The sequence below is a fragment of the Marmota flaviventris genome, chromosome 10 (genome assembly GCF_047511675.1).
Source record: "Marmota flaviventris isolate mMarFla1 chromosome 10, mMarFla1.hap1, whole genome shotgun sequence".
Lineage (NCBI taxonomy): Eukaryota > Metazoa > Chordata > Mammalia > Rodentia > Sciuridae > Marmota > Marmota flaviventris.
The window spans coordinates 36,625,059-36,648,891 of record NC_092507.1 but is presented as its reverse complement, the minus strand read 5'-3'; the positions used below and the strand labels follow the sequence as shown (position 1 = coordinate 36,648,891).

At 36.4% G+C, this 23,833-nt stretch overlaps 1 protein-coding gene across 1 annotated transcript in view; it reads right to left on the bottom strand.

Moving 5' to 3' along the window:
* Cmpk1 (cytidine/uridine monophosphate kinase 1) overlaps positions 1–23,254 on the bottom strand; it is a 43,418-nt gene extending 20,164 nt beyond the window's left edge. Inside the window, exons 1-2 of the mRNA XM_027937241.2 lie at positions 22,951–23,254; positions 124–270 (exon numbers count right to left, since the gene is read on the bottom strand). Of these exons, the coding sequence (XP_027793042.1) occupies positions 124–270; positions 22,951–23,118 (315 nt within the window). The 5' untranslated portion in view covers positions 23,119–23,254. The remainder of the gene's footprint in view (positions 1–123; positions 271–22,950) is intronic.
* Between the last annotated feature and the right edge of the window lie 579 nt (positions 23,255–23,833).

Below are 23,833 nucleotides of genomic sequence, written 5' to 3'. Positions count from 1 at the left end.
AAACATCATGACTACCTTCTACATGCAAGGAATTCAACACTCCTATTGCTCCACTACTCCAAAAAGGGTGGATTTAATTTGCTTCCTTGCTGCCCTGAACTAGTTGGCATTTGTGCTCCTTACCCTCTTTAATAAACTGATGGTTATCTCAACTGGCACAATCTTTCCATCTTTAATGTACTTTTCAATGAGTTCACCATACTGTGAATCTGGGTTCTTCCTTTCATCACGAAGAAGTTCTCCTGCAGAGAGGTGTGTGTAGCCATATTTCTAAAGAAAAAACATAAAGGAAAAAACTCAAAATTCATTCAAACCCAGTAGTAGGACTATACATTTTTTATTTCATGTTAATTTTCTATATTCTATCTTTCAACAATAAATAAGTTTTGCTTGTATATTAATAAAAAAATTTTTGAGATTTCATATACTCCAGTGGGATTACTAATAAGTATCCTTACCCTTCATAAACATGTGTGTGAACATAAAATCATTCCCAAATTTTTCTTAAATGTTCAAGGCATTAGCACCTCATTATACTCCTGCACAAACACAACCCAAGCTTAAGTACTATAAATACTGTTCAAAGAAAAGTCTAACAAAAATTTATATGAATCAAGACAAAACATCAAAAATCTTACCAGACTTTGCTACACCTACCTTCTATAAAAATTTCTGCTTTCTTAAACTTGAAATGTCTAAATTGGGGGCGGGGAGTGTGGCTCAGTGATCAAGCACCCTAGCACATATAAAGCCCTTGGGTTCCATCCCTAGTATACACTGCCCCCCAAAAGCTTAAATTAAACATCACTATTTATAAACCTCATTCCATTTGGTTTTCCTTTAATAATAAATAGCATAAGATCTACCTTCCCCACAAAATCACCTTTCCTGACCACTCTGGAGAGTGCTCACATAATCAAAATGTGCCTGAAAGTATCAATTTCTCTCTACCTAGACCACTCCTATCATGCCCCAAAGTCCATTTTCTACCTTTCTACTTGTGATAAGAAGTCTCATTTGTAAAGTGGGAATACAGAAACCTACTTTTCAAGTTTGTAGGTATAATTAAATGCGATAATGCACATAAATTGCCTACTACTATTTGGACATAAAAGCCATTCAATTACATTCTTGTTATCATGAAGATACTTACCTTATCTTTTCATATAATACACAGTCATGCACTGCATAACAATGTTTCTTTCAATGATGAATCACCATATATGATGGTACAAAGGATTATAATGGAGTCAAAAATTTTTATTGCTTAGTGACACCGTAGCTGACAAGTTGTAGCACAATGTATTACTCACATAACATTGGCAATGCTGGCGTAAAAAAACCCCAAAGTGTTGTCACTCATATAAAAGTATAGTACAAAAAAAAAAAGTATAGTACATGCAATTATGTATAGTACATATTACTTGATAATAATAAACAATATTACTGGTTTATGTATTTACTATACTTTTTATAATTAGAGTGCATTCCTTCTATTTATCGAAAAAATTTCACTATAAAACTGTTTATGCATTGGTGCACACCCATAATCCCAGTGGCATGGGAAGCTAAGGCAAGAGGATCATGAGTTCAAAGCCAGCCTCACAAAAGCAAGGCGCTAAGCAACTCAGTGAGACCCGGTCTCTAAATAAAATACAAAATAGGACTGGGAATGTGGCTCAGTGTTTGAGCACCCTGAGTTTAATCCCAGTATCCACCCTCCCCCCCCCCCAAAAAAAAACCTGTTTATGACATGTTCCCAGCATCAGCCTCAAACATCTCATGCTTTCTGTGTCTACTGACTGCATCAAGAGGCCATATTGAGTAACTACCCCAAATCATGTAGGTATGTGAAAGTGCACTCACAACAACAAAATGCCTAATGGCTCATTTCTCAGACCTTATTCCTATCACTAAGGAATGTATGACTTAATGACAAAGATACTTCTGAGAAATGTGTCATCAGATGATTTTGTTGTTGTGTGAACATCAGTGTATACTTACACAAACGAAGACAGCTACAAAGCCTTACTTTAGTGATATATCTTATGGCACCAAATCATACATGTAGCCTGTGGTTGACTGAAGTGTTTTTATACAATGCACATAAGTTTTATATAGAGAGAAAGAGAGAGAGACAGACAGACACACACATACTTTAGGGGGTTTTGACAAAAAAACTAGAGGAGCTTAAGTGAGACAACAGATATGAATATCTTCTAAAAGGTCAACAGTACGGTATTATTATTATGGCATTGATCTTTATTATTCAGGACTCAGAAATCATATATTAGGTCAGGGTATAGGATGACAGTTAAGCTAAGTCCCTTAAGATGCTATATTATATTGCCATTTCCCCTTGGGTAAAATGAGAAAACAATACAGTGTAAGAAATAATTCTGAGTAATGAAAAATAAAGACGTTGTGTCCACCTATAACTAAGAAATTAAAAAAAAAAAAAAGAACTATACAAGCCACTTTAAAAATGTTCTTTTCTCTCAAATATTAGAAGACATTCAATGCTTGGTTGCACCAACCAACATCCTAAATTCTTTAAGATTTCCTCTATAGATTTTTATCTTATCTATGATAAATACTTGGATAATTTAAATGTTATATTAAATTTCCATGTGAAGATTTGAGATAGCCCACACTACCATCCATCTTTTAAACTGTTTGCTTTCTCATTTTATAAAAAACAGCTCTTTTGATTATCCAGGACATGGTGAGCTTTGTATTGTTTAAGATATTTAAAAATTTTTTTTTTGTTTTAACAGTTCTGGAAATCAAACACAAGGACTCATGAACACCAAGAAGGTGCTTTACCATGGAGCTATATCCCCAGCCCAAGGGTCATTTTATTTATTTATTTTTTGGATGGCAGAAGCCATATTGTTTACCTTTTTCCCACTTTCCAAAATTCTTGGTTAAGCTTGTTCTTGCTTACTAAATAGTAAGCTAGCAGTACGGTGGTCAATAAAGGAAAACAAACTCTGAACAGATTATTTGCTGACTTAACTTGGGTAGGAAGCTAAATGAGAACAAACAAAAACCTTAATATCATCCCTGTCTCTTAGTCATATAGGTCCTTCCACTAGAAGAAATGACCAAAAAGTGATATCTAATTACTACAATTAGTATTTTTATTGAAAAACCACATTTACATGAAATAGAAATACAAAGTTGTTTAATTATTTAAACTTATTTTTAAATTATTTCACATCATTTATAAATGCCTATTTGGATTAGTGAGTATAGGCAAACTTCTGAAAGCTGTTTAAAGAAAAGGACTTTATTTAAAAAATGAGGCATGACCTACTTTCCCACCTACTATGTACAATTTTCAAAGAGCACTGTGTAACTGCTGTCCACAAAGTTTATAGCAGCTTCATTTCCCACTGTTTATTTTGGCTACTACTTGGCAGTCTCCTCTTGCTGGATACTCACTCTGATCTAGTGATTACAGCATATGGTAATATTGAATAAATGCAGAGACAAACAGTACCAAACAATGGCAAACACTCAGTGAAAACATCAATGATACAGATTGCTTTATAATCTCTGCTGTGTGAAAAACATGTACATTTAGAAGCCTAGTTAGTAATTTAGAAATTAGTATACTGTTTGTTTCCTGACACAGGAGAGCCCAAATCTGCAAGCTTTATATTGCATTAAAATGGGGTTTGGCATTATAACACTATTTTTTAAAAAAACAGAAACCAGTAAACTATAGATATATATAAATGATATAATAAAAGAGAATTTTATGGTTTATCAAAGAGAAAATAACCTGACCTGCAAGGTAATTTAAACAAATACAACTATGTTAAACCTATACATGTGTCTTTCAACTTTTCATCCACATTCCATTTTTAAAAATTCTCTTACCAGATACCTTTTCATACTATATTCTTCTTAAGGATTTTATTGAAGTTATCCTCTTACCACAGAGTTGCAACAGCAACAAAAAAGGAATGATCACTTACATACTAGTTATTATGGCATTTTAATAACAGCTAGACTCTTGCGGGTATATTTTCAAAACATTCTGTTGTTACTAAGTAATCACTGATGGCAATTTTTAGGAAAGCAAGAATGAACATTTTCCAACCTTTACCAAAACTTTTTTACATCCTGAGACTTTCTAGCAATCAAAACCTAGTGGGTCACTAACTACAGTCTTAAGGGTAACATTCACAGCCACAGCACCTTATAAATACTATAACGGACAATAACTACAATTACCAGCTACTAGTCAATTGAAAAGTAGTAGTTTTCTAGTGACAAATACATAAACTTAGAAATCATATATTAGGTCAGGGAATAGGATGACAGTTAAGCTAAGTCCCTTAAGATGCTATATTATATTGCCATTTCCCCTTGGGTAAAATGAGAAAATAATACAGTGTAATAAATAATTTATTTAGTGTAACTGTCTATATTTTTTATTTTCATTTTTTCCTTAAAGAAGTTGAAAAACTTCTCATGATATAGCTCAGTTGGTAGAGTGCTTGCCTCGCATGCACAAGGCCCTGGGTTTGACCCTCAGCATCACAAAAACAAAACAAAAGCAACTAATGAAGAAGCTGAAAAACTCAACCACTTTCATGAATCTCACACTAAGATCTGAAGGGAGCAAAAGGAACCATGTTCAACAAGTACAAAAACATCATTCTATTTTACAGCAACTAAGCAAATGCTGCCAATCTTATAGCTTCAAATATCAAACCATCTTTTGTGGGTTTTTTGTTTTTGGTACTAAGGAATGAACCCAGGGGCACTTAACCACTAAGCCACATTCACAGTCCCTTTTATATGTTTTAATTTTGAGACAGAGTCTAAGTTGCTTAGGCCCTCCCTAAGTTGCTGAAACTAGCTTTGAACTTGCAATCCTCCTGCTTCAGCCTACTGAGCCACTGGGATTACAGGCATGCACACCGTGCCTGGCTCAAACGACTTGATTAATCTGGAGACCAATGTAGCTCAGTAGTAGAGCATTTCCCGAGCATGAACAGGGCCCTGGGTTTGATCCCCAACACCACATACAAAAATTATTATGGGCTGGGTTGTGGCTCAGTGGTAGAGCGCCCACCTAGCACCTGTGAGGCCCTGGGTTCAACCCTTAGCACCACATAAAAATAAATAAATAAAATAAAGGTATTGTCACCAACTACAACTAAAAAATAAATATTTTTTAAAAAATCAGATTATGTAGTTCTATGTGAACAATAAAAACAAAAATGTTCAACATACAAATGATGCATAAATAGCAAGTTTCTAAATGTAGAAAGAGATCCAGATGTCAGGCACCTCCTATTAATGTGGCAATTAGAAAGGACCACAGATAGTGCTACTGAACCTTCTACATTACACAGAAGGAAGGAAGCAGAAATACTAGATACAAATATATTTTTAAAGCAACGGAGTAAAATGTTTTAATTTTGTTTTACAACCACATTTAAAAACTTTATTAACTAGTATTAACTAGTTTCAACAAGAAAACAAGTGAATATATCTACAAACATGAACTGCATTCCCCCAACAGCAGGTGGGGTAGAGTTAAGCTTAGGGTATTCCATTAGGGAACTGGAAAAGCTGAATGAAGGAACAGCAAACAGTGACCCAAGTGTATCACTTCAGCTTAAGCATGAGGCCTCACATACTGGAGATCATACTAACAGGTTCATGTAGTCCAGTATCAAGTCATCCAAAGCCAGGTTATGCTCGCTCAGCAGGGGTTTGTCCATCAGCACTCTGTGGAGCTCCATGCATATGAGACATTGTGGACATAGCAAATCAAAACTACTATGTGTCTTTTAAATGAACATCTATGAAGTATTTAAGACCAAGTTTACTTTGTATTCTCTATAAGATTAGTGAACCTTAAAATCCATATGTTGGGGCTTCCAGGATCCCCAGACCCGCAAGCCAATAGTGGACAGATAGATGGTCCTATTGCTCCTGATCTTAAGGTCCATCTCTTCCTCTCATTTTTGCTTTTCTACTCAGATTCTGCCTGCCTCAACTCTTGGTAGGAGCAGGCTTAGGTGAAGACAAAGGTTAAGAGGCAACATCAAGGGCTGGTGTTGTAGCTCCTGCCTAGCAGGTGTGAGGCACTGGGTTCAAGTCTCAGAACTGCACATAAATAAATATAATAAAGGTCCATCAACAACTAAAAAAATAATTTAAAAAAAAAAAGAGGCAATGTCAAAGCCCAGATGAAGCTCTGAACTCCATCAGAGTTCCTCAAACCCCTCAAAGCCTATCTTGAATGGCCTTACCTCGCTGGGGATACCTATTATTATAAGTGTTGTCAGACAGGAAGATGAGCACAATGGAGATTTTTTAAAAAATATTTATTTTTCTTAGCTGTAGTTGGACACAATACCTTTGTTTTGTTTATTTTTATGTGGTGCTGAGGACTGACCACAGGGCCTCATACGTGTTAAGCGAGCACTCAATTGAGCACTCAACCACAAACCCAGCCCCCACAATGGAGATTGAGAGTTTTGTTTGAAAAGCTCTTTATCAAGTCACTCCCTGGCCTGAAACCTTTTAGTAACTCTCCTTTGCTACTACATAAAATCCAAAGTCTGGTCTTTCCAGAGCCAGACTATGTTCAAATCTTGAACTTTCCACTCATTAGCCATGTGATCTTAGAAAGGATCTGTGATCACTATCCTTATTTCCCCTTCTGGAAAATGGGAAAGATAGTACTGGCCTATACTGGACATGTTATATGTATGGCACCAGTTTTTTGGCTTTTGTTTTTTGGAGGTTTGGGGGTTTTTGTTTTGTTTTGTTTTCTGCTACCAGGGACTGAACCCCTAGGTGCTTAACCACTGAGCCACATCTCCAGCCCTTTTTATTTTTATTTTTACTTTTGAGACACGTTCTAAGTTACTTAGGGTCTTGCTAAATTGCTGAGGCTAGCTTTGAACCTGCAATCCTCCTGCTTCAGCCTCCCAAGCCGCTGGGATTACAGGCATGTGCCACCACACCCAGCTATATAAGATTATCTTTGTCACTCATGATCCACATGCTCAGAGTTTATCTCTTCCAGACTCATAGAATGTCCCACCATAGGGCATGGAGTTTGGCATCCCATGTAGCCACAGCAACCTTGAAGTGTGGGGCAATTAATACTCACAGAGGAAAATTTTGACTAATGGGAAATGGGAGGTAGGAGAAAGCCATGCGGATGAATTCTGCCTTCTCTCCCTTCCATGAATTGCTATAAGGCATTATTTCTCCCATACAGCCAAGCCTCTGGGGAGATTCCCAAGTAGGCAGGGCATATGCATGCTGGGCCTCTTCAAGGCTTGTCATGAAGCAGTGTCCAGCTTGAAACAATCACTGCATTACCTACCGTTCACCCCTGCCTTGCTTCCATTTTCTCACCACTAATGCTTTGGTTTGTACCTCCAAAATAAAATATCAGCATTTTTAAAAAAAATCTATATGATGGCTGTCGACAATTCACCTTCCAAAGAACATTCAAGAAATGCTGTGGGTGCTATGAAGAGTCATCTATACCCACCAGTCTGGTACCTGTTGCAAACAATTGTTTTACAGCCTACAACATGCCAGGACACTTTTGTGAGGTTTTCATTTGTTTCAAAGGCAAAGCTAATAGAATTTCCCCAATTAATCTAAACAATGTCATAAAGATATTCCATGAATATACTTGCCAGTCCTGGAAAATTTACTTTTCTTTGACTGTAAGATCACAGTGCCTGGAGAAATATTGGGGAATTCAATCTACCAAATTATGCTATGTCCACGTATGAAAGAATATACACAATGAATCCTGTTTTTATTAGTTGTAACACATTAATAATAATAATAATAATAAGGAGGAGGAGGAGGAGGAAGAGATCAGTAGAGTCGAGCAAGGGGACTGAAGGAGGGTGAAGGGGAAGGAAAAACTGGAGAATAAGATTGATCAAATTTCATTATGTACATGTACAAATATAGCAAAACGAGTCCCTCTATTATATACAATTATATTGCACCAATTTAAAAAAAGAATGTATATTCTTATGTTATGGCCTGTAGCAGTCTGTAAATGTCAAGAAAACGAATGTAGTTGATAGTGTTGAAAATATTAATAATAATCATAACAGTGCCCAGGTACTTATTTGCCAACTTTCTAGGGTTCCTTCCAGTCCATCCACAGAGGATTAAAAAACAATTTTTCCTACTATAATTACCATTAAGAAAAAGCATTGTTAAGAAAAAGCCTCTGGGAGGAATAGATGAACTCTAGATAAGGCAGAGGGGTTGGAGGGGAAGGAAGGGGGCTTGGGGTTATTAATGATGGTGGAATGTGATGATCATTATTATCCAAAGTACATGTATGAAGACACAAATTGGTGAGAATATACTTTGTATATACCAGAGATACGAAAAATTGTGTTGTATATGTGTAATAAGAATTGTAATGCATTCCACTGTCATTCATAAATAAATAAATAGACAGATAGATAGATAAATAAAGAACCTATGGGGCTGGGGTTGTGGCTCAGTGCCTGGCATGTGTGGGGCACTGGCTTCCAGTTTCAGCACTGCATATAAATAGGTGAATTAAAAAAAAGGTCCATCAACAACTAAAATATATATTAAAAAAAAAAAAAAACAAGAAGAAAAATCCTAGGGCTTGGGGCTATAGCTCAGTAACACAGTGCTTGCCTATCATGTGCAAGACCTGGATATCCCTCCAACATTTTGCAAGTCCCAGCACTATGGGGAAAACATAAAAAACAAAGAAAGGAGTTGGAGTCGTAGTTCAGTGGTAGAGCACTTGCCTTGCATGTGTGAGGCACTGGGTTCGATCCTCAGCACCACATAAAAATAAATAAAATAAAGGCATTGTGTCCATCCTCAATTAAAAATAATTTTTAAAAAAATAGAAAGAAAAAGTCTAGATCCAGTGAGAGAAAAGCTGAATGTAATATCTGACTTAAACTGCTAGTTGATTTCCAATCTCATTTTCAGTTGGTGCTCACTGAATTTCTAAATATGAGCATTGCATTTAATGATACCTATTTAATTATGAATCCACATTAACTATAAAGTATAGAATTTATAAATTAAGTTAAAACTTTTAAGCAAGAAGCATTAACAGACATACTTCAAATTAACATGTAGCATATTTTCCTATGATTAGAGAATGATATTTAAAGCTTACAATCCTGTAAAGGAGAAAAGAGGAAGGAGATAATCTATTCAAATGCAGACAATTACAGCCCCATTTCATTTTTCTCAATGTTTTGATCTTCATGTAAAAAAATCTTAATTCAAGCAACATTTTGAACTTATTTTAAATCTACAAATATTTATTAAACGTTTACAAAGTGCTGGGCAGTAAGCTGATTCAGAAGAGATAAAGAGTTTGTATTTACAAAAGATGTAATAGTGAGGGCTGGGGTTGTAGCTCAATGGTAGAGGGGGTCCCTCACTGTGTGAGGCACTGGGTTCGATCCTCAGCACATAAAAAATTAAAAAAAAAAAAAAAGATATTATGTCCATGTACAACTTAAAAAATATTTTTTATGTTTATTTTTTAGTTTTAGGTGGACACAATATCTTTATTTTATTTTTATGTGGTTCTGAGGATCGAACCCAGTGCCACACGCATGCCAGGCGAGCGCGCTACCACTTGAGCCACACTCCGAGCCCCTTTAAAAATATTTTTTAAAAAGACATAATAGTGACTTGAATTTCTAAAATGACTTGAATTCTACTACTAAAAATAAAGGAAATTCTTCATATTTCCACAACTTTACTAGTCTATATCAACTGTGTCTGCTTGGGAAAAAGTAGATTGTTCAGAAGGCAGAATAATAGACTTGAAGAAAAAGTGAGTTAGGAGTCACCAGGTTTTTAAGACCTGGATATCCCTCCAACATTTTGCAGAAAGCTTCTCACATAATTGAGGATTATGGTATTTTACTTACATACCAAATGGTCCTTATAGCAACTGTGAATTGAAATTTTCACACTCCTTTTCATTCATAGTTGGTTAATTCCAGTACTTGTATTTCTTTTAACTCATCTCCATCATTCTGAATGAATTTGCATTTCCTACATTGGAAGCAAATGGAAAAAGGATCAAAGAGGAAGACCAAGCAGAAAGTGGTGGCACAAGCTTGGAATCCCAGGGACTAAGGATGCTGAGGGAGAAGACCAAATTCAAGGCCAGCCTCAGCAACTTAGCAAGACTTTGTATCAAAATAAAAAATTCAAGAGGACTAGGGATATAGCTCAGGAGTAAAGACCCCTGGGTTCAATCCCCAGCGCCAAAAAAAAAAGACCACCAGGACCAGAAACCCCCCAAAGAAATCAGGAGTTCGTAGATGATCATGTGAAAACTTTCAGCATTAATGAATAGACAGAGAGGTCTTATTACTCTTAGAAAACACCCACAGTTTTGTTAATTAAATAATCAATTTTTATTATCACTAAAAAGCCTACAATCTACATACTTATCTTATTTCTAGGCAAAAGCAGTATCTTAAGAAGTCCCTCCCATATCACTACAACCCAAACAGGCAGGTGGCCTAAGACTAGAATTCAGTTAATTCCATTCCTATGAAAGCACTTCAAGAAGGTCTACAGCAATGGTAAAACTGGTCTTTATATACTGATGAAGCCCTAATAAAACTGAGGTTTCTCAACAACCACTAAGCTGGCCAAATTGTACTTGTTTCTTATTTTAAAAGGACTAATAAAATTAAAATGAGAATGGAATTCACCCTGGGAAAAATCAAAAACAAAAAAGTCAGCCTAAGAGATGCAACTCCTTGAGAATGCTGCTTATAAAGAGACTCATCACAATCCTATAAAGGAGAAAAGAGGAAGGAGAAATGATAGCATTTTAATAGCTCAAATTCTCTTTAAGAAAAAAAATTTAGATTTAAGAATCAACACTTGACAAAAATATACAAAGATAAAACTCTGAATGACAATAATATGCAAACAAAATATCTAAGCACTGGCAAAATGACCAAACAAATGGGGAAATACAATTAAAGAAACACAGAATTCATCTAAGAACATGAAAAGGGTGAATAAAGTAAAAATACTTAGTATGCTGAACAAGCGTGTTCATGGTTTTATAACTAAAACTAAAAGCTTTATAACTAAACGCCACCACAGCCCAGTGTGACACTGGGAAATTTAATCTTTCTTGGTCTTTTGTTTTGGGGGGTTGATGGGGACAGGCAACATGTTACTACCTTGCTCAGGCTGGTCTCTAGATTGTGATCCTCCCACTAAAGTCTCCCCAAGTAGCTGGGATTACAGGGATGTATTACCATGCCCAGTTTCTCAAGTCTTTATTTTTTAAACAGAAATACTATCTATACTATCAGAAATAACATGTACACTATACTACCAGCCACAACAAAATATCATTCCTAGTTCTAACAATCAGAAGAATCTTCTGAAACACATTCTCCTAAAATCATGGACTATTCACTATCAGATTCAAGCCTACTATGAGAACACTCCAATCAGAAAAGAGAAAAACATACCTTTTACTCATAATCAGTTTATTTTGGAGCAAAGTCCAAAATAACTAGTGGATAAATTACAAATTACACACCAATAAAGGAACAGAACTACCAAACCAGCTCAACATAAAATAAAATGTATTCAAAAAAGGAGCAAACTTAGAAGTACAACAATACAATAAATATTGTAGAATATGAAAATCCAGTTCATTATGTAAATAGCCTTAAACAGAGGTTCTAAAAATCAGCATCAGGGATATATTGGAGGATATTAAAAAGCTTATGAGAACCAACAAAAATTTATCTTGCTTACTTCTTTTGTTTTTATTTTCTGTTTTCATCCCTCCCCAACCCCTCAGTACTGGGGATTGAACCTAGGGGTGCTCTACCATTGAACTATACTCCCAGCCCTTTTAATTTTTTAATTTTGAGACAGGTCTTGCTAAGTTGTTGAGGCTAGCTAGCCTCAAACTTGCTATTCTCCTGCCTTAGCCTCCTTAGTTGCTGGAATTACATGTGTGAGCCACCACATCTGGCTCTGCTTACTATCTTTTTATAAGCAAATAGATCAACAGCTTTTCAACCTACTAGCAGTGACTAATTAAAGAAAACACATTTAAAATATTCTATTAAAAATGTCAATAAAAACAAATTTAGGAATAAACCTAAAATTAAATGTGTAAGAATTATATTAAGAAACTAAAAACACCTTACTATAGGACATAAATAAAACCAAAGCCCTGGGTCTGATCCCTAGCCCTGCTCCAAAGAATCTCAATATAAAAAAACACCATCAAGGAAATAAAAAAAGGAAAACAACTTTCATAATTAAAAATTTATTTAAACTATAAAACTAAATCATTGTAGAAAATAGCCTTTCTACATGCCTGTAATCTCTGTTACTTAAGAGGCCATGACAGGAGGACTCCAAGTTCAAAGCCAGCTTTGGCAATTTAGTGAGGTTCTGTCTCAAAAATTAAAAAAGAGCAAAGGATGTATCTTGTAGTAGAAGGCCCCTCAGTTCAACCCCCAGTATCTACCTCCTCACACATAAAGAAAATAGCAGCTTTAATGATAAGATATCGGGGAATTGCTCTAAAACCAAAAATCAATTCAAATGTTTAGATAAAAATTTCTCTGGAAAGTGATCCACCCCTTAAACAAAGGAAAAACAAAAGTATAATATAGCAACACAGAAACACTCTGCATGGGCATGAAGTCAGGAGTTGTAGAATGAGACAGAAAACAGTCCAGTTTCATAGACTAGAAACAGATGGCAATTTAGAGACATACTCAGTTGAGAGAATCCAAAAGGCATAGCAGAAAAGGTTAAGAAAAAAATGTATTCGATGAAGCCCTACTTTAGACACCGGAGTTCAAAATTACAAACAGGATGTTCTGGAAATGCCATTTCTATGGCACAGAAAATATACCCACACTATTGGTCTCCAGAATAAACTGTTGGAGCACTTTCAGAAGTTTATTATGCCAAGCAACTTTCTCATTCACTTTAAAGAATATGTATCACTGCTTAGACATTAAAGAATCACCTGCATTTTTAGTTTAACAATCTGTGTTAATTGAAGAAAGTGTGAGGAAAAAGTAGTACATGTTTTTTAAATTTTAGTATAAAATTTACCTTTATGAATACATTTTGTTCAATCTAAAATTAAAGTCAATGTAGGAATATACATTTTGATGATATAGCAATCAAATCTTAACCCAGCCTAGGATTTAATGCTGATAGCTGTGCCATTTTTATATGACAGGGTAGAATATAAGGGGTTGCTACTAATTCTTGATTAGAAACTAATTTTATCAAGTAAAATGCCCTCTGAAGTGGTAAGCTTCATGGGAAAATTTTGTATAACATTTTCCTTCCTGCCATTACAACACAATAGGAAGACATCTGAAAAACCATTTGTAAATGAACACCTTCTCCTAAGCTACTAATATGACTTAATTAACTAGAACCCACTATATCCCGAAATCAAAGTAATGAGACCGTTTCTGTCCCACCTTCTTACTTTTCATCTATCACTATCCCCTCTATTTTCCACTCCCATGTCCCAAGCAAAATATACACATTTATCAATTATACCTCTTTTTTAGTTTCGGGCTAACTTATCAGTCTTTTCATCTCTGTACCACAAGAGAGAACTGTAAATTCTAATGTGCAAGATGTAAGACCTCAACAATATTAACTTTTTAATTTCATGGACACATAAGCTTCATAATTCAATAAGAAGATATATAACAATAAAAAATGAGCAAAGATAACTTTTAAGATACAGTATTCTGAAAATAATACTACTTCACAACTACTAGATGGTCATAATTTTAAAAATAATAACAAGAAAACAATCCTTGTTTTGGTGAAGAAGAGAATCCTTGTACATTGTTCCTAGGAATGTAAAATAGTGCAGCTGCCTTGGAAAACAGTTTGGTGGTTCCTCAACAAGTTAAACACAAAATTACCATATGAACTAAAAAAATTCCACTACTAGATATATATATTCCAAAGAACTGAAAACAGGGACTCAAACAAATGTTTGTACAATAATGTAGACTAAAGCATTATTCATAATAGGGAAAGGAGGAAATGACTCAAGCGTTTCATCAACAGATGAATGTATAAGCAAAATATGGTACATACATACAATGGAATATTATTCAGTTACAAAAAGAAATGAAGTTCTAACTCATGCCAGCACAGATGAACATTTATAATATTAAGTGAAATAAGGCAGACACAAATTGACAAGTATGATTCCACTTACATGAGGTACTTAGAACAAGCAAGTTCAGAGAGACAAAAAATAGATTAGAAATTAATAGGGGCTGGGAAAAAGGAAAACAAAGTTTCTGCTAATAGTTAGCTTTTGTTTGGGTGACAAAAAATTTTTAGAAATATATAGTGACAATAGTTATACATTCACATTGCAGAGGCAATTAATGCTGAACTGCACACTTAAATAGCAAAATTTCATGTTATATTTTACAGTTTAAAAAACTAACACGAATCCCCAGCACCATTACAAAAAAAAAAAAAAACTAACATGATAAGATATACAGTTTAGTAACTTATGATACTTATATTACTATGAGGTCATTAGTCCCATTTACTAACTATTATGAATATAAATAGCCTTACACCTTAAACTTTTCCTTAAATCCATTTATCTTTTCTAAAATGCAAAAATCTAATTCAAAACACAAAGTAGAAAAATTTTTTTTCTTATTCAATAGACCCTAAAATACCATACAGATTTTTAAAAATCTGTTAACTGATTAGTGTATCATTAGTAAACAATGGAGATATCATTCTCCCCATAACTACTTTTGTACAAATTACTTTTTAATCTCTCTTTCCTATAAGTATTTTCTAAAATAATAACAGTCACTATTTACACACTGCCATGTACTGTATAAGCATTACCTTTATAACAACCCAGATGACATTGTTTTCAAATGAAGACACAGAATCAAAAAAAAAAAAAAAAAAAAATCAATATAGCCACAGATGCTAGACAGAGATCCAAACCAATATCTGACTTCAAAGTCTACATTCTTTCTAAACCTTTGTTATACTATAAGAAGTTAGCCCTAATATCCTTTTAAAATATTTTAGGGGCTGGGGTTGTGGCTCAGCGTTAGAGCACTGGCCTAACACGTGTGAGGCCGTGGGTTCAATCCTCAGCACCACATAAAAATAAATAAATAAAATAAAGGTATTGTGTCCAACTACAACTAAAAAATGAATATTTAATATATATATACATATATTTTATAAACACACACATAAAATTGTTACATTTCAAAAACTATTTCTTTTCTCAAAGTTTCAGGATCCTTGGTACCACTCTAAAGTTGTACGAAAACACAAAATACAGAAGGGAATCTATTAAATTTATTGGTACTCCCATTCATACAGTATAGAACAGGAAAGGCACACACACTCAGGGTAACTGGGTAATTTGCCTTTTGGCTAGACTGGGTTGCATGCTAACACTGAAGTCTTGAGATACAAATCTGTTTTAGGACTGGCAACACCACCTACCCCCTTTTGTAAAAGGCTCCATTTTACAAAAGAGGAAACAGATATGCTGGCTTGTCAGTGGAAAGCTGGCACTTGAACCCAGGTCTCCTGACTCTTAGTGACTATTATTCTTCAGTGGGCCTGTAAGGTAACCCCTCAGTGACCCATGTAGAGATGCAAAGACTTTCACCTCTAAGCTACCATAATCTTTGAATACCAGAGTCTAGTGGTGAATATCTGGGGGGGAAAAAGAGAGAGAGAGAGAGAGAGAGAGAGAGAGAGAGAGAGAGAGAGAGAGAGAGAGACCCAAAGTTGCTGGACTTCTAATAAATCCTGGCATACAGAAGTGATCAGTGGCATACAGAAGTGATCAGGAACTTACTGAATCCACACATAAAAATCCAGGTATATTTGACCCGCCTTGATTCAGTCTGATTTTGACTATCCTTGCTTCATCCTAACAGGCAAAAAAAATTTCCCACTATCTGAAAACTTACATTAGGCATCAAGTCAGTTCCAATTACATAATCAAAGTATCTACTACGCTTTCTTTGTATTCTTAGTAGACACCAAGAAAATGAAAATTCATGTTATTATCTATGTAAACAATACATAATTAAAAGGTAAATCCCATGGCTTAAATTAAACACATAATACTCTTCAATAGCAAATATCAATGACTAATACATTCTGAAAGTTCTATACAGAAAATGGGAAGGGAAGCAATCTTTTGTGTAGTCCTAAATTTAGGCATATTTAACTACTTGTTGGTATGGGCTATATGGCTAGTGGTAAATGGAACCAACTTTCAAGTCTTTTGGAAAAGACTGATGAAAACCAGGCATGAAATGTGTTTCATGGATCCAGTCCCCTCAAAGTAAAAATTTCTGAGTAATAAGTTAAAAAAAAAAAAAAAAATGATGTTTTGTTAACTTTACTCACCAGGCAGGATAAAACTGTCAGCAAGCACTATGTCAATGACACCTGTTCTCTATTAAGTTCAAAATGTTCTTATCACATGTTTAGTCTGTAAAAATGTTCTTGATTTACGAGTTAAAGCAACTAAAATGCCAGAGCAAATGCACAATGGCAATTGGGCTATACTATAAGTAGCTTTAAGATAACCAGAGTCAGTATGACCAGGGCAACATGAACCAAAGAGTAAGACAGTTATTCTCTCTCCCCATTCTCATTCTCAAATCTGGTCAAAAAGTCCTCCTAGTAGAGCAACTTGCCTGAAGTGCTTTGAGTTTCAGTTCAGAAGGCCGATTGTTAAATGCCTGTACTCCCGTGTGACTTTGGACTAGAGATCTTTTAGTGACTAGAGATCTCTTTCATTAGCATCTTAACTGGAACTTGGTATTTAGGTAACCAATTATTGTCAATGAAACTTTAATCTAAAGGGTGTAAATCAAGGATATTTCACAAATAATAAAGATAATGGAAAAAAGTAATACTGAAGTGGGGCTTTGAGTTAGGGCAGAGGCCTTAACACAAAGAGATGATATCTAATTATGATTGGGGTTAAAAAATTACACATTTTTTTCCAGAGAAACCCCTCCTGAGCCCATCACAACACATGCATATCAGTAATTTTTTTTTAAATGCATGATTGAGTTGGCAGAAAAGTAAAGAAACAACTCAGATATCAGATAAGAAAGCACAAATCTGGAGTGAGTGCCAGCATTGTGTCTGCCCTGGGGACTCCCCATCCCTAAATCACTGATGGCTTAGAGTCTCAGATTTAATGGAGGAGGGAGGCTATACACCACCACAACAAAGACCTGAGGCCTAAATAAGGTAGAGGCTTGGAGGTAGGATCAGAGCTCCACATAAAGTCAGAACCCCTGAAGAATGATGCCTTCAGTGGTTGAACTAGGAAGAAAGAACTCACCACACAGGGAAAATAGCAAAAATCCCCAGCCACAAGTTTATACTGATTAAAGAAACTCCAAAGGATATACTTTAAAAAGAAAAACAACCTCAGAAAGGAGATGTGAGGCACAAAAAGAAATGGTGAATTAAAAAAAAATGGTACAAATGCATGGGAGATATTCTAAACAAACATTACATCTTTGCTATAAAACATTAACATAAATTTTGTGTAGAACAGTCAACATAAAATTAAAATTCTGGAAAACAGAACAGAATAGAATATAGAGCTAAGTGTCCTAAGGTGTTTGTGTTGTTTGAAGAAAAGTAAAGATATTAATTATTAGACTTTAAATGTGTGCTTAAAATTTCTAGGGTAACCACTTAAAAAAAAGGAATAGGCTTTACAGCTTCCAAAGTAGGAAAGAATAAATCTGAGGGCCAAATCAAAAGTCACGGAAGGGATAATGACAGGTAAAAGAAACAGAACAGCCAAATTGATAACAGCAATAATAGCTAACATATAGGACCTGGCATATACCAGGCATTGCTCCAAGCCCTTTACATATTAGTTCATTTAATGCCCAATGACATAGATACTATGTGTATTGTTACCATTTTACAGATAAGGAAACTGAAGCAGAAAAGTTAGACTAAGGTGATACACATAGTAGATGGGAAAGTGAACTTCAACCCAGGCGATCTGATCAGAACTCCACAAATTGCCTCTCTAATAAACAATATGTAGATATGGCACTTGTGAAATGTGCCTCCCTTTAATCAATGTTTTGTCAATGTAATGAAAAAATGCCTAACAAAGAATAAGTACACTGCTAAAAACATTTCCTTCATTGACTATTTATCGATAAGCAAAGAAAGAGAGGTATGTTGACATATATGAATTCATTCTATTATATGGTTCCCTTGGTAATCCTCATGATCTCTATTTAAGTAGATTAATATTCCCAGTTTTCAGTGTTGGAAACTAAAAAGCCAAAAATTTTAAAAACTCACAAAGGAACAGGAGCCCAGGTCTGATTGACTTTCAAACCTACTCACATATTCATGGAACATCAATTTATGCCAAGACTTTGTGCTAGATATTAAAGATACAATTGTATGTTTTAAAATCCAGGATTTTTAGAGCTTAAAATGGAGGAGTCAAATAATCAAAAGATGAAGACAAATAACAAACTAATAAATGTTATAAAGTGTCCTGAGGGTATATGAGAAACCTGACCTAATCTAAAAATGTCAGGATGAGTTTCACTAAGGAAATATCACTTAAGCCATGGTTCCCAAACTGTAAGCCAAGATGCCCTGGAACACTACAGCAAATTCGCAAAAGAGCCCTGTGTTTAAGTTTTCAAAAGAAACACAGCAATCCTAGATATGTTAGATACCATGTGAACTACCAGTTCAAAGTAGCTCAGTTTCAACATGAGATCATGGTACAGTCCTTTCAATGACATCATATCTTTGTGATTGTTTTTTTGTTTGTTTGTTTTGGTGGGCAGTTGCTATAATAAAAACAAATACCACATGAAAATTAATGTGAAAAAGGAAAAGAAGGTGGAAATGTCTAATTTGATTCCAAGACATGAGAAACTGCTTCAGAAGGGCCAAGGATTCTGTGGACCATTTCTTTTTCTGAAAAGTCAAAATTTCATAAAAAAAAACAAAAACAAAACCCAATACTCCACCAAGAGCAAAAAGTCCCATTTTTAAATACTGAACATTAATATCCAATGAATTTTTTTTTCTAACTACCTTCTTTTGAGTGCTAATCTGTTTGGGGGATTTATAATTAGGAACTTGAAAATCTGCTCAGCATACCATTAATTCACTGAGCATAAACACAAGTGTCACATGAGAAATCCAAGGAAGACAAAGGTTGGTTTCATTCACACTTCTGGTCCAAAAATTGAAAGCACTAACTACTACTTGAGCGCCCCCTGGGGACCAATTTTTTTAAAATTCATACATCTTCAGAGGATTCACACATCTTCTATTAATATTCATCCAACAATTACTTATTAAGTACATACTATGTGCCAGACAAAATTTTCCACAATAGAGACACAAAAATGAATAAAATCAAGTTTCTGCTTTCTGTATGCTTAAAATCAATAGCATCACAAACTTTTTCTAGGTATATTATGTAGGATGGCAATGCAAAATACGAGTTATACATAGAGGTCATGAGGAAGTTATGACACAGATGACAAATATACTTTTTGGGTGCGACAGAATACAATTTGGCATGGATATAAACCTTAGTCATAATTTGTTTATGAAAGTAAAATGTTCACACTGTGTAAGACAGCAGGTTTAAATATTTCTTCCACAAACACATATAAATAATTTTATATGTGTTTGTTGGAAGAAATTATGGTTGCTATTTTAAAAACTAAGTTTAGATTATAGTCCCACAATTTCTCTTAGTTCATAAAAACAAATGTAAATAAAGCTTATTTATAAAGATTCAAAAATAATACAGCAACCCCATAATTTTTTTTATAAACAAGTCATTACAAAATAATTCCATTCTGGGCACTTAATTAGTAAAGTATTTCACTGCTTGACTGACTGACTGATTATTTATTGGTACCAGGAATTGAACCTAGGGGTGCTTTACCACTGAGCTACATCCCCAGCCCTTTTTATATTTTATTTTGAGACAGGGTCTAAGTTGCTGAGGCTAGCCTCAAACTTATGATCCTCCTGCCTTAGCTTCCAAATTGCTGGATTGCAGGCATGTGCCATTGCTCCTGGCTTGCACTGATTTTTAAAATGTTAATTTTCAAAAATAAACTTAGTACAAAAGGTCAGAGATTTAGAAATAATTAGTTAGGGAAAAAAAAAAAAAACTGGAAAAAGACCAGTATGAATAAACAGGCAAAGTTAATCTCAAAACTTCCTCACATGTTTTCTTCTCAGTTGGGAACATTTTCAGAAGGATATCCTATCAAATTGCCTTTCCCTTCTTATGAAGCAAATAGCAGAATAGAATGCAGCCTCCAGAGGAAAAAATATGTACCAGCTTTCCTACAACCACACTCCTTTTCCTTAGCTGCAATGTTCCAGGGTCTTAGACATCCTCAGGTTCTGTGGAAAGGACTCAGATGTACTTACAGTAGCTAGGGCTGGAAATCAACATAATTTTCCCAAAGAAAATTCTATTTCAGCTACATTTCAGGTACCCTATGAACTAAATTAGCTTGAACATGATAGCTGCAGAATTTAACACTGATGCAGATATCTTTTTCCCTACCAAAAAAAATAATTTAGTTCAAAACAATATTATCTTTTGGAATTCAGTTTATGAATCCTATTTAAAAAGAATACTGAGCCAGGCTGGGTACAATGGTGTACATCTATAATTCAGTGACTCAGGAGGCTGAGGTAGGAGGAATCCAAAGTAGAGACCAGCAGCAACTTAGCAAGGCCCTCAACAACTCAGAAAGACTCTGTCTCAAAAAGAAAAAGCCCTAGGGATGTGGCCCAGTGATAATAAAGCGCCCCTAGGTTCAATTCCTTTTGTAACAAACAAACAAACAAAATACTGAACCAAAATACAATAGACTCACAAAAGGAAGTCTTAATAATATAATACATTATAGGTATATCTCAGGTATATCTCACATAGAATTCAATTGGTAAGAATATTCTTTGTTCAGTAATAGCTGATTATACTTTTAAGCCTGTTAACTTCTTTACTTTGTTCAGTAATAGCTGCAAATATTTTAAACCTCTTAATTACCAATTATTGGATTCTAGTAATATGGGTAGAATTAATTTGTGTGTGGACATTTAATGACACCTCATCATTCAGAAAGAAAATACTTAAATGTACTCAAATAAAATAGTCATTAACCAATTTTTAAAAGGTAATACTACTTCAAATTAAAAAGAAAACTATAAGAACATCACGAAGTTTAAAGTACGGAAAAAAAAATCATTTGCATCTGTGTTCAAGATATCTTGCCTCATTTAATATTCACCAATACCATAAAGGATAGGTATTTCTATTTTCTTCCTTTTTACAAAGCTCAAAGTAACCTCTCTGGTGTTAGGGAAACAGTAACTGCAATCACAGTTTGAATACATATTTGATTGACTCAAATCTTTGCTCCTCCCCCTACCATGCTATTTATGTGAATTATTCCATATATAAAACAAAAACATGAAATCATCCACTTCTCACTTATCTTTTAAAAAGTGCAAACCCAACAAAATTAAAATGAGAAAAATAGTATGTATTTTTGGCTTAACTAGTTCCTAAAAATAATTGATAATTATAAATACAACGGTAAAACAATGACTTCATAACACATCTTACTTTTTCTGGTCTCTACAGAATAAAATATAGGACATGAGCTGATTTATGAACAAAGAGAAGTAAAAGCCCAAAGCAAATATAGGCCATATCCTGGAAAAGGAGGAAATCATTTTACAAGTTCTAAGTCAAAAACTTTTGTTGGTCACTGAGTTTCACAGTGATTTTTTGAGTGTTTTACGCCACCACAGATCACCTCTTCCGTTTCTAGATATTTTGGTTTTGTTTGTTTTTTAAAATATATTTTTAGTTGTTGATAGACCTTTATTTTGTTTATTTATTTATATGTGGTACTGAGAACCCAGTGCCTCACACATGCTAGGCAAGCGCTCTATCACTGAGCCACAATCCCAGGCCTAGATATTTTATTTTTTTAATCTCCCGAACTGTCCATTAATCCTTCTTAACGGTATCACTGCAGATAACCACGCTTCTTTCAATTTTAACTGGTAAAGTTATTGCACCTTACAGCAAAAGAAAGAAAACAGAAACGTAAACTTTGCGTTACGAAGTGTTTGATATTTTCAGTCAATCTGGGTGCAGAGCCTCTTACTTTATTAGGTGGGACAGGTGAGGCTCCAGGAAAGGAAGTGACTTGCCCAAGGACAAAGCGTGAGCTGACGACAGGGCCAGAGGCTGAGCTTAAGCTCGATACAGCGCTCCGTCACCCTTCCCAACCACAGGGCAGGATCTAGCCTCCGGCTTGGCACTGCCCCGAAGCCAGCAGTGGACTGGGCCCAAAGTGCACTCACAGTTCACTGGGCGCGCTGCCACGCAAGGCTTCTTTATAGGGTAAGGGCTGGAAGTTTGAACGGCCTGCAGAAAAGCGCGGAAAGCAAAACCCCATCTCCCTCTTTAGAAAGCCGCGCACGGCCTCGAGCCCAAATCCGCGCTCCCCATCCTCACCCTCCACACACACCCACGGCACACTGACCTCCACGCCGGACCTTCTCCCCGCCCACTTGTGAGACGCATCTGGTCCCCCAAACGCAAGGAAAAGGGGGCGCAGGAATAAGCTCCCCCGGCGGCCCCCGTGGCAGGACCGCGCACCACGCGCCGGCGCCCCTCGCAGCTGCCACGCGGGCGGCGCGGTGGCCGCCGGGACGCGTAGTCCGCGGACGCGACCGGGGGGCGCGGACCGCGTCGCCGCAATCCCCGGGAGCCCGCCGCTGCCCGGGCCTCACCTCGACGATGCGGGCGCACTGGGTCCCCTTGCCGGCGCCGGGACCGCCGAGGACGAACACGACCAGAGGCTTCATGAGGCTCCGAGGGCAGAGAAGTGGCAGGCGGGTCAGCAGCGGGGAGCTTGGGCCCAGGACGTGCAGCAACCGGACGCAGCAGCGCCTCAGCATACACCGAGTCTCTGACAGCGCCCGGCGCGGCGCGGGCGGGGCGGAACGAGGCGGGGCGGGAGCCGGTGAAGAAAGGGGCGGGCCGAGTGGGCGCCGCGGCCCCGCCGCGGTAGCTGCCCGGGCGTCCGCCGCGGCCGGAAGGGGCGGGGCCTGCGCAGTGCGTGGGCGGTACCGCCGCGTGGCATCCGGCGGGGCCGCACCCCCTTCTTTCTCATCCCGGGCTGGAGCCGGCGCTTAGGGCCCTCGGGTTGCGGTTATTTCGTCCTGGACTTCGGAGTGTGTAGATCTGTTCCGGGGCTGGCGCGTGGTACTCGGTAGCGCCAACCCACTGTCTCGGCTCACAATATGGGGGTAGTCGAACTGAATAAATGCCCGAACAACTAAGTACAAACAACTGTATGATTTTGAATGAAATAAAGGAAGGAAAAGCAAAGATATGATTTGATTAGGGTAGAGAAGGCTTCTGAAGAGGTGACGTTTAACCTAAGACAAAAAGTAAGGTAAACTCAAAAACAGACGACTCCTGTGATAGCATGTCCCACAAAGGGAGGAAAACACGGAGATCCGTGAGACCAGGTCTCCGTGGAATGAAGGGAGAATGGAAGAAGAGGTAAGGTCATCTTTTAGTTATGGAAAGGAACTTGGATTATAGTCTGATTACAGTGGGAAATCCTAAACTATAACTCCATTTCACTGCGTCGTTTAGTAGTGGAAA